Raw genomic sequence first — 10,272 nt, 5'->3', positions numbered from 1 at the left:
AAGGGATTGTCAATGAGATCAATAGTTGGTGTTGCATCAGAAACTATGCAGGCCCAAAGGCATGGGGTGAACATATTCAAAATGCTGCAAGAAAAAGACTATTAGCCAGGAATTTTATAGTCAGTAAAACCATCCTTCAGAAATGAAGAAGTTAAGTCATTCACTCGTTAAAAAGACAAAACTGAATTTGTCACCAGCAGACTGGCCCCATGAGGAAAAAAAAAAAAAAAAGCAGTTATCTTTCAGGCTGGAATGAAAGGATAGTAGGCAGTAATTTGAATCCATATAAAGAAATAAAAGAGCCCTGATGACGTTATTACAAAGATAAATATAAAATATAGCATAAATGTGTTTATATTGTCACTTTTCTTTTTCTATCTAATTGAAAAAGGCAACTGCATAACTCATAAGTTGTACTGATGGGTTTATAACACTAATGTAATTAAAAATTTTTTTGTAGTTGTAAATGAACAGAATGCCTTTATTCGTTTATTTTTATGTGGGGCTGAGGATCGAACTCAGTGCCTCGCACATGCTAGACAAGCAAGCGCTCTGCCATTGAGCTACAGCCCCAGCCCAACACTGGTGTAATTTGTGTGACAATGACAGCACAAGGGAGTAGAAGAGGGAGGGAAGCTATACTGGAGCAAAGTTTTGAACACTACTGAAACTTATTGACATTAATTTGAAACAGTTAAAAAACCAAGATGTCATCTGTATTCCCTGGGGCAAACTCTAAGAAAAAAATTTAATATTTTTAGCGAGGCTGTGAACAACCTAGTGAGACCCTGTCTCAAAATTAAAAAAATAAATAAAAAGGGTTGGGCATGTTAACCACCCCTGGTTTCAATCCCTGATACAATAAACAAACAAACAAACAATAAAATAAAAATTTAATATTGTTAAGGAAACATCAAGGGAGTTAAAACAATGCATGAGAAAATATCTTTTAAACACAAAAGAAGGCAGTAATGACTGGATGTGGTGGTGCACACCTGTAATCCAGCTATTTGTAATTCTGAGGCAGGAGGATAGCAAATTCCAAGCCAGCCTGGGTGGCTTAGCAAGACCCTGTCTCAAAATAAAAAATCAAAAAGGGTTGGGGATATAGCTCATTGGTAGAGCACCCTTGGGTTTTATCCCCATACTGAGAGGAGGAGGAGGAGAAGGAGGAGGAGGAGGAGGAGGAGGAGGAAGAGGAGGAGGAGGAGGAGGAGGAGGAGATGATGACAGTAAGAGAGAAAGAGAGCAATAGAAAACTTGAAAGATTTACATAAAACAAATAAATTTCCAGATGTAATTCCTATATATATTCATTAATAATTACATTAAATAAAATTGCATTAAATATTCCAATAACAATGCAGGGATTGAAGATTAAAAAATTATTCAACTACATATTGTCTATAATGAACCACACTTTACATTCACAGACACACAAAGGTTGAAATTAAAAGAATGGAGAAAGATCATATGAATAATAAACAAATGAGTTATGGAATGGTTATACCAATATTAGGTTGATAGAATTTAAGACCAAAATTGTTAAGAGGTAAAGAAAGATATTTCATAAATGACAAAAGAGTCAAATTATTAGCATGATATAACAATTATAAACACAAATGCACCTAACAACAGAGTCCCTAAAAACTGATCAAATTGAAGAAATACACAATTAACAATAACAGTTGGAGATTCCAATATCCTACTATACCAGGAGTATATAGAATAACTAGGTAGAAAATCAATAGGGAAATAAAGGATTTGAACAACATTGTATACCAACTATTCTTATCAGACATCTCAGAGCACTCCAACAAACATACATTTTTCTCAAGGTGTATGGAACATCATATATTAAGCCATAAATTGCATTAATATACTTGTAATAATTGAAATAATACTATGTATGTTCTTCAACCACAGTTAATGAAATTAGATATCAATAAAAGGAGGAAATTGGACTGGGGTTGTGGCTCAGTGGTAGAGCGCTTGTCTACCATGCTTAAGGCACTGGTTTCGATCCCTGGCACCACATACAAATAAACAAATAAAATAAAGATATTGTGTCCAACAAAAATTTTAAAAAAATTTTAAAGGAGGAAATTTACAAATACATGGAAATTAAATACACTCCTAAATATCCAATGAATAAAAGAATAAATCATAAGGTAAATGGTTAAGGCCCCCTGAACTCAATCCCTAGTTAAGAAAGAAAGAAGAAAGAAAGAAAGAAAGAGAGGGGGGAGGGAGGGAGGGAGGAGGAGGAAGGGAGGAGGGAGGGAAGAGGAAAGGAGAAAGAAGGAAAGAGAGAGAGAAAGAAAGAGAGAAAGAAGAAACCTCTTCAATTACCACCTTAACAAACAACAACAACAACAACAACAACAAAAAAAAACCTAGGAAGAAGAGCAAAATACACCTAAAAGTTAGCAGAAATAATGATTACAGCAAGAAAAACAATGATAATCAATGAAATCAAAAGTTGGTTCTTTCAAGATTAAACAAACAAAATACCAAACAAATTGGGAATAGAAGAGAAATTCCTCAACCCCAAACCTGATAAAGGACATCTACGAAAAACCCATATAACATCACATTTAACAGTGAAAATTGCTCTGCAGGGTGGTACAGGCCTGACACCCCAGCTACTTGAGAGGTGAAGCAGAAGGATTACCCTCAGAGGCCAGCTTCAGCAACTTAGTGAAACCCTTTCTCAAAATAAAAAGAAAAGAAAGGGCGGGGGATGCATTTCAGCGGTATAGTGCTAATGTGTGAAGCTTGGGTTTCAACCCCCAGAACAAACACAAGGAAAAAAAATAATGCGAAACAGTGCAGCCACTATGGAAAACAACGTGGCAGTTTCTCAAAAGTTAAATATAGAGGACTGGGGATGTAGCTCAGTGGTAGACATTTGCTAGCATGTGCAAGGTCCTGGGTACTCTGACCAGCACCACAAAAACACGGAAATAAATATAGAGTTACCATATAATTCAGCAGTTCCACTCTGGGTATATATACAAAATAATTGAAACTGAAGTCTCAAAATATTTCCACACAGATGTTCATGGCAGTATTCTTCACAACAGTCAACACATGGAAGCAATGAGAACAGACATCTCTCCAAAGATATACAGGTGGCAAACGGGATAGGAAAAGATGCTCAACATTACTATTCATTAGGGAAATGCAAATCAATGCCACAATACCTAATACTCATTATGATGGGTACTATGAAAATTTAAAAAAAATGAACAAAACAAAACAAGACAAGAAGTGTTGGTGAGGATGTGAAGAAATTCTCTTCACAGAAGAATATGATAATCAAATTGTGGTATTATACATACAAGACAACATTATTTGGCCTCAAAAGGGAAGGGAATTCTGACACATTGAACAACGAGAATGAATCTTGAGGACATTATGTTAAGTGAAATTGGTCAGTCACAATAAGACGAATACTACGTAATTCCACTTATCTGAGATACCAGAGGAATCAAATTCCTTAGAAAATAGTGAAGAGGAATGCTAGTTGTCAGAGGATAGGGAAAGGGGAAATTGGGAATTGTTTAATGGACTTAGAGACTCAGTTTTACCATGAAAAACTCTGAAGTTTGGTGCAATAGTGTGAATATATTTAAAATTACTGAACTGTACAGCCAGGAATGGCTGAAGATGATAAATTTTATGAAATATGTATTCTTATCACATCTTTTTAAAAGCTATAAAAATTATTTATTATGTTTTCAATATGCTAGATGATGAGATATTGTCATTCATCAGATTTATGACAATTTTTATTTTTCTGCATCCCGGAGTAAATCCCTTGATTTTTGTACCTCAGCTTCTACCTGTGTCTATCTGGATGCTCACAAATTAACCTGATATATATCATTTAATCCTACTCAGTGTGGTGTGTCAGGCTTTTCCATATAGAATTCTCACAAGTGTTCTGAACACATTAAAGCTCAGCAAGGTCCAGTGACTTTCTTCGAGGCCATGCAAGCAATGGTTCTCTCACTGAGTCCCTTTGGCATGACCTTAAAGTCTGGGTTCTTATTTACCAAGCCTTATCTTCATGCAGCTAGTTTTATCCTGAGAACCACTTGCGGCTCCTAAAAACTTCAGATCTTCCTTAGACATGAGCAATTGTTTAAGAATTAGTGAATATTGACTGTGTGGATCCTGAAATGGGCAAATTAACAAGTGAAGAGATAAATTAAAATAGGAATGACTAAATGGACAGACTTCTGTAACCCTGGAGAGGGGTGGAGTCTGAAAGAGAAGGAAGAACAAAACTGCCGAGTGAGGACTTCTCACTCTGTGCTCACCAGAGCTCTTCTACCCTGTGCTGTGGACAGAGAGTTGCTGGGGACAGCCCAGGGCCTGGGTCTGTTGCCAGCTTAGGGAGAGGCCAAATCAGACACACCTTTGTGTACTCCCAACAGCAAAAGAGGTTCAGGTAAGGTGTTCCAAGGAGAAGAGGGTGAAAAGAACAAAGGGGGGCAGGGCATGGTGGCGCATGACTATAATCCCAATGGCTCAGGAGGCTGAGGCAGGAGCATTGCAAGTTCAAAGCCAGCCTCAGCAAAAGTGAGGCGCTAAGCAACTCATTGATACCCTGTCTCTAATTAAAATACTAAATACGGCTGGGGATGTGGCTCAGGGGTCAACTGCCCCTAAATTCAATCCCTGGTACCATAAAAAAAAAAAAAAAAAAAAAGAGCAAAGGGGGTACTTGGCAGGTTTGTGTGAATGAAAAGGGACTTATCTATTATTAGATCTGACTGGTTTATGTGGGGAAGGCTACAGAAAGGGGATAAAATTGAAGGAAAGACCTGGCCCCAAACAGTCATGGCAAGTGAGTTTCAGAAAGGATTTGGAGAGACAGGGTTTGATGATCAATTGCTGGAAATAATGAGGGAGAAGAAGGGGTCTTCATTATTGGTTCTTATGTACTTCAGTGACAGAGCCCAGAGGAACAACCTGTAGTGGGTGGGGGTGGGTTGAGGGTAGGAATGAACAGAGATGAGTACTGTCACTTTTGCCAGGCACCTTCCGTGACTCCAAGTGCTTATTTGGAAGCCTGCTCCAACATGAGGAACTTGTATGTTGTTCCTTCAGTCTGAGTGTCTTTGCATTTGTATTTTGACAGGTGTGTTTGTATGTTGGGTGGGGGTCTGTTAGTTGAGGCCAGGGTCAGAATAGGTGGAGCCAGAAATGGCTTTCAGAGAATAGGGAAGGAAAAGCCTTAGGAAGCAATGTTTTATGTAACCACTAGTATTTCCATTTTTGTGTTACTTAACCAAAAACCACCCTGTGAGTTAAATCACTTGATCCTCGTGCCAGTCTGGAGAACTCAGCAGGCAGACTGGGTTGCCACATCCTCAGAGCTAACAGTGTTTCTAGACTGGCATGGAAAACCAGCTGACTCACAGTCTAACACAGAGCCCTTGCTGACACTAGGTGAGTGTGTACGTGGCCCTTTTCAAGGAGTGTACTTGAACTATTGAATTACTTGTCATACTATTTAATTACTTGTCATAAATATAAATCTAAAGAGAAGGTGAGGGCACAAGGCATTTCTTCCAAAGAGTGCCCTCCCACTAGCTCCAGCTCCCCTTCTGAGCCCTCTAAGCCTTCGGTGAGGGAGCCCCCTTGCCAACCTTCTCTGCTCCAGCCTCAGGACTCAGCACTGAAGGAACATGGTCCGACCTCATTTTTCATTTATTACAAGGACAGGGAGACTGAGGCAGGGGTTGGAGGGGGCACCCTGGATGGACCTCTTTCCCCACAGGCCTTGGTCTCCCTAACCATAGCTCCCTCTGCAGGGACAGAAAGACATGACCTGGAAATTGATACCACTTCTGCTTTTGGCCTGGATAGCCACCACATGCAGTGCCCGGGACAGGACTGACCTGCTCAATGTCTGTATGGATGCCAAACACCACAAGGCAAAGCCAGGTCCTGAGGACAAGCTGCATAATCAGGTCTGTCTGGAATGTGGTTCCGTTGGGGAAGGGGCTGGTTCTAACAGGGAGGAGGAAGTCAGGGTGGTAGGGGAATAGCTTGAGAGGTCATACCCCCATGCCCAAGTTATTGCTGCAAGAGAAGATAAAGTAGAGTAAGGAGAGTGAATTTGGAGGTGAATTTTTGGGAGCCCTCCTCAGGACAGGTACCATGTAGGCAATGTCTGAATAATCTATTAGGTATCATGTGCTTCTGTATACGATTTTCTATTCCCAGTGGTTCTTTGACACAGGTAGGTGATGTTCTCCATATCACAGGAATAAGGGAAATAAGGTTTACAGAAGCACTTGGGTCCACACAGGAGTTGGGTATGACCAGCCTTTGTGATGGGGAAGAGGTAGGACAGGGATTTGGAGGGTGGGAGACCACGGGAAACATGGTTCTTCTTAACCTCACGACATGCTAATTCCATGGAGTGGCAAAGGTAGAATAAAGGAAGGCCCCTTGTGACAGGGATGCAGGGCATAGTGCTTGTACATTCACATACTTAATAAAAATTTATGCCAGAAGTTTGCAACCATATTAGACTCAATGTCTACTTTTTTTTTTTAAGAGAGAGAGAGAGAGAGAGAGAGAGAGAGAGAGAGAGAGAGAATTTTTTAAAAAATATTTATTTTTTAGTTCTTGGTGGACACAACATCTTTAATTTATTTGTATGTGGTGCTGAGAATCGAACCCAGCGCGCCGTGCATGCCAGGCAAGCGCGCTATGGCTTGAGCCACATCCCCAGCCCTCAGTGTCTACTTTTTATGACAAATATTTTTAGATCTTCTTTTCTGGAGTAAAACTCAGGCTAATAGAATTTACATGTATAATCAATTTTTAAAATATCAACATAATGCTCTACCTGTAATACAAAGGAATTGCAAGCAGAAAGTAGAAGTGCTACTTGACTTACCATGGGGTTATGTCCTAATAACCATCACAAGTTAATATGCCTAACCTACTGAACATCACAGCTTAGCAACCCAGTACACTGCTGAGAATGGACTATTGCCCCTTGTGATCACATGACTAGCAGCTGTGGCTTACTGCCCCCACATTGTACTATATATCGCTACCCCATGAAATTAAAAAATTCAAGTTTCTTTCCTTGCTTATTTACTTTCTGTAAATAAGATAGAACCCAGGGCCTCACAAATGCTAGGCATGCACTGTACCACTGAACTATATTCCCAACCCTCAAAGTACACTTTCTACTGAATTCATATCACTTTCACACTATTAAGTTAAAAGTTAAAAAAAAAAAAAAATCCAAAGTCAAACCATTGTAAGCTGACAACCACCTGTAAAAATAAAATATTTTCTAACTCTGTTCACATCTGTTCTCTGGTACATTAGAAGACATCAGGAAATAGTATGTGCTTGCTTTCATTTACAAAATCTCTATGAATGGGGCAACTACATATGAAGATTGATATATTTGTATTCCATTGGCTACATAAATGCTATAAGATGCTCTAAACAGGGTTTCTATCAATGACATAATTTCTAAGTCATTAGGAGCACTGGAGCTACTCAAGTATGAAAAAACAGTTGGAATTACTTTCTATTTTAAGGCATTTTCAATCCTGGAAAACCCAGTCTATATTAGAAGCTTGTGGAAATATGATGTATCCATGTGTAAGATGAAGTCAGGTTTAGATTTGGAAATAATAATAGATCTTTCACTTTTTTCAGCAAATATGTTTATGAGCTTATTATGTGTCTGGCACTGGCTTAGCCTTTGGAGACAGATCTTAATACTTATCAAGAAGAATTAATTTAGTTTAACTACATTACTGCATGACTTTGCCTCTTTGCTCAAAATGTCACCTTCCAATGAGGCTTTTCCCCACCATGCTATTTAAAATTTTAGCAATCATCACATATTCCACATTCTCATTCCCTGCTCTAATTTTCCCCATATCATTTATCATATCCTGATTTTATCTCATTTTTTCTCTTTTCATTTCTTACTTATTGTCTGTCTTCCCTACTAAAATATAAGGTCCATAAACACATGTTTCTGTCTGTATTGTTTTCTGATGTATTCCCAGCAATACAACTGTGACTGGCTCACTCTGGGTGCTCAATATTAATTTTAAAAATAAACAAATGAGCTGGGTGCAGTGGCACATCCCTGAAATCCCAATGACTTTGTATGCTGAAAATTTAAGGCCAGCCTCACCAGCCTCAACAACTTAGTGAGGCACTTAGCAACTCAGAGAGACCCTGTCTCAAAATAAAAAATAACAAAGGGCTGGGAATGTAGCTCAGTGGTAAAGCATCCCTGGGTTCAATCCCTGGTACCAAAAAACAAAACAAACAACAACAACAAAAACAAATCAAAAAACAAATGTAAAGATTTTACATAGGGCTGGGGTTGTAGCTCAGTGGTAGAGTGCTTGCCTAGCATGTGTGAGGCACCGGGTTCAATTCTCAGCACCACATATAAATAAATAAAATATAGACCTACTGACAACTAAAAAACAAAGACTTTATATAAATGATAATTATTATCCCCAAGACAAGGTTACTCTAGGTTTCCACAGAACCTTGATCATGCTATTGTAATTCTTTCCCCATTGAGATGGGGGTTCCTGAAGGTCAAAGACAGAGAGGTCTTTGCAGTGAGTGTTCCTGGAGAACCTGCCTGGGGCAGGGGACAAGAACCAAATGGGATGAGACTGGAGGTGGCAGGATGGGTGTGGGGTAGAGGGACTCAGTCCAGTGTCTTCCCTATCCAGTGCACTCCCTGGAGGAAGAATGCCTGCTGCTCTGTCAACACGAGCCAGGAGCTGCACAAGGACACCTCCCACCTGTACAACTTTAACTGGGATCATTGTGGTAAGATGAAGCCTGCCTGCAAGAGACACTTCATCCAGGACAACTGTCTATATGAGTGCTCGCCCAACCTGGGGCCCTGGATCCAGCAGGTACAGGTTTCTCCCTTACCCTACTCCAGTAGGCTTCCTGGATGGAAGGACAGCTACCCCTGTCCTTCTTCCCAGGCTTCCTGCCCTCTGGCTCAATTCCTTCAAGTCTGTGGCTATCATCATCCCTGGCTAAGAGGAGCCCTCCTTTCCCACTCAGGTGGACCAGAGCTGGCGTAAAGAGAGGTTCCTGAATGTGCCTTTATGCAAAGAGGACTGTCAGAACTGGTGGGAAGACTGTCGCACATCCTTCACCTGCAAGAGTAACTGGCACAAGGGCTGGAACTGGACCTCAGGTGAGGGCCTGTGGGTGGGGAGATGGAGGTAAGGTTTGGAAAGGGGGACGTTGAGGAATGGGGGTTGGATAAGGATTTCTGGGATGACAGAAATGAGATTTGGGTCCAGAGCAGGCTGACTGTGTTCACCATGTCTATGACTGCAGGAGTTAATAAGTGTCCAGTTGGGGCTGTCTGCCGCACATTTGAGAGCTACTTTCCCACACCAGCTGCCCTTTGTGAAGGTCTCTGGAGTCACTCATACAAGGTCAGCAACTATAGCCGAGGGAGTGGCCGCTGCATCCAGATGTGGTTTGACCCAGACCAAGGCAACCCTAATGAGGAGGTGGCTAGGTTCTATGCTGCAGCCATGAATGCTGAGGCCATGCCCCATGGAATGGGTCTTCACCTGCTCAGCCTGGCCCTGATACTGCCGCTCTGGCTCCTCGTCTGAGTCCAGTCTTCCCCATACCACCCTCTGTTTGCTCCCAGCTTGGATGACCAGGCTGGGCTCCGCTCAGGTTCCACAAAAGAGATTCCTAAACCTGCTTCCATCTATTACCCAGTCTTCTGCTACCCAGTTCCTCCTCCATGATAGGGCTTTGGGTTCTTCCAACAGTCAGTTCTAATAAATTAGTGACATATTTATGTGTGATGTATTATTTTAGCTGTGAGTTGGTGAGTAGTGGGTGAGGGACAGATTCCATAGCTTTTGTATTTTAATACAACTAGACTTGTATTTTAATCCCGGCTCTGCCATTCACTATGTAAAATTCAAATGCTTGAAAACCTTAGTTTCCTCAATAAAATGGAGATAATATTCCTTCCCTTGGGCTTGTGAAATGTAAAGGAGTTGTTGACTAGAAAGCATGTGTTCCCAGTGAGTGCAATCAGTAGTCCTCAGGGATTCTATTGCTCCTATGGCCCTAAATGAGAGTCAGGTCCAGGTCTTCTTATTTATATTGGTTCCCAAACATTCCCCCTCCCCAGTGCTTGTCTGCCTGACTTTGCTCAGCTCTGCAATGGGAAAGCTGAAAGTGGGAATCCAGGGGAAG

General features: G+C 40.8%; 1 protein-coding gene across 3 annotated transcripts; it reads left to right on the top strand.

Moving 5' to 3' along the window:
- The first annotated feature begins 4,330 nt into the window (after nucleotides 1-4,330).
- LOC143391314 (folate receptor beta) lies at nucleotides 4,331-9,865 on the top strand. Of its 3 annotated transcripts, none has more exons than XM_076844008.2 (5): nucleotides 4,331-4,459; nucleotides 5,829-5,987; nucleotides 8,757-8,945; nucleotides 9,103-9,238; nucleotides 9,385-9,865. In XM_076844008.2, exons 2-5 carry the CDS (start codon nucleotides 5,841-5,843, stop codon nucleotides 9,669-9,671), a joined length of 759 nt encoding a protein of 252 aa, XP_076700123.1. In that variant the 5' UTR covers nucleotides 4,331-4,459; nucleotides 5,829-5,840; the 3' UTR covers nucleotides 9,672-9,865. The 3 variants fall into 3 exon arrangements, with proteins under 3 accessions (XP_076700123.1, XP_076964808.1, XP_076700124.1); XM_077108693.1 differs by lacking the exon at nucleotides 4,331-4,459 and adding an exon at nucleotides 4,511-5,152; XM_076844009.2 differs by lacking the exon at nucleotides 4,331-4,459 and adding an exon at nucleotides 5,375-5,463.
- The last annotated feature ends 407 nt before the right edge of the window (nucleotides 9,866-10,272 follow it).

This window comes from Callospermophilus lateralis, chromosome 2 (assembly GCF_048772815.1).
Source record: "Callospermophilus lateralis isolate mCalLat2 chromosome 2, mCalLat2.hap1, whole genome shotgun sequence".
Taxonomy (NCBI): domain Eukaryota; kingdom Metazoa; phylum Chordata; class Mammalia; order Rodentia; family Sciuridae; genus Callospermophilus; species Callospermophilus lateralis.
This window is presented reverse-complemented; position numbering and strand designations above follow the sequence as displayed.

What these genes read in the sequence shown, in the direction of transcription:
- LOC143391314 (XM_076844008.2), top strand. Translation starts at nt 5,841, where the DNA reads ATGACCTGGAAATTGATACCACTTCTGCTTTTGGCCTGGATAGCCACC. An exon ending in AGGACAAGCTGCATAATCAG is followed by an intron (nt 5,988 to 8,756) that starts GTCTGTCTGGAA and finishes TTCCCTATCCAG; the next exon opens with TGCACTCCCTGGAGGAAGAA. An exon ending in TGGGGCCCTGGATCCAGCAG is followed by an intron (nt 8,946 to 9,102) that starts GTACAGGTTTCT and finishes TTTCCCACTCAG; the next exon opens with GTGGACCAGAGCTGGCGTAA.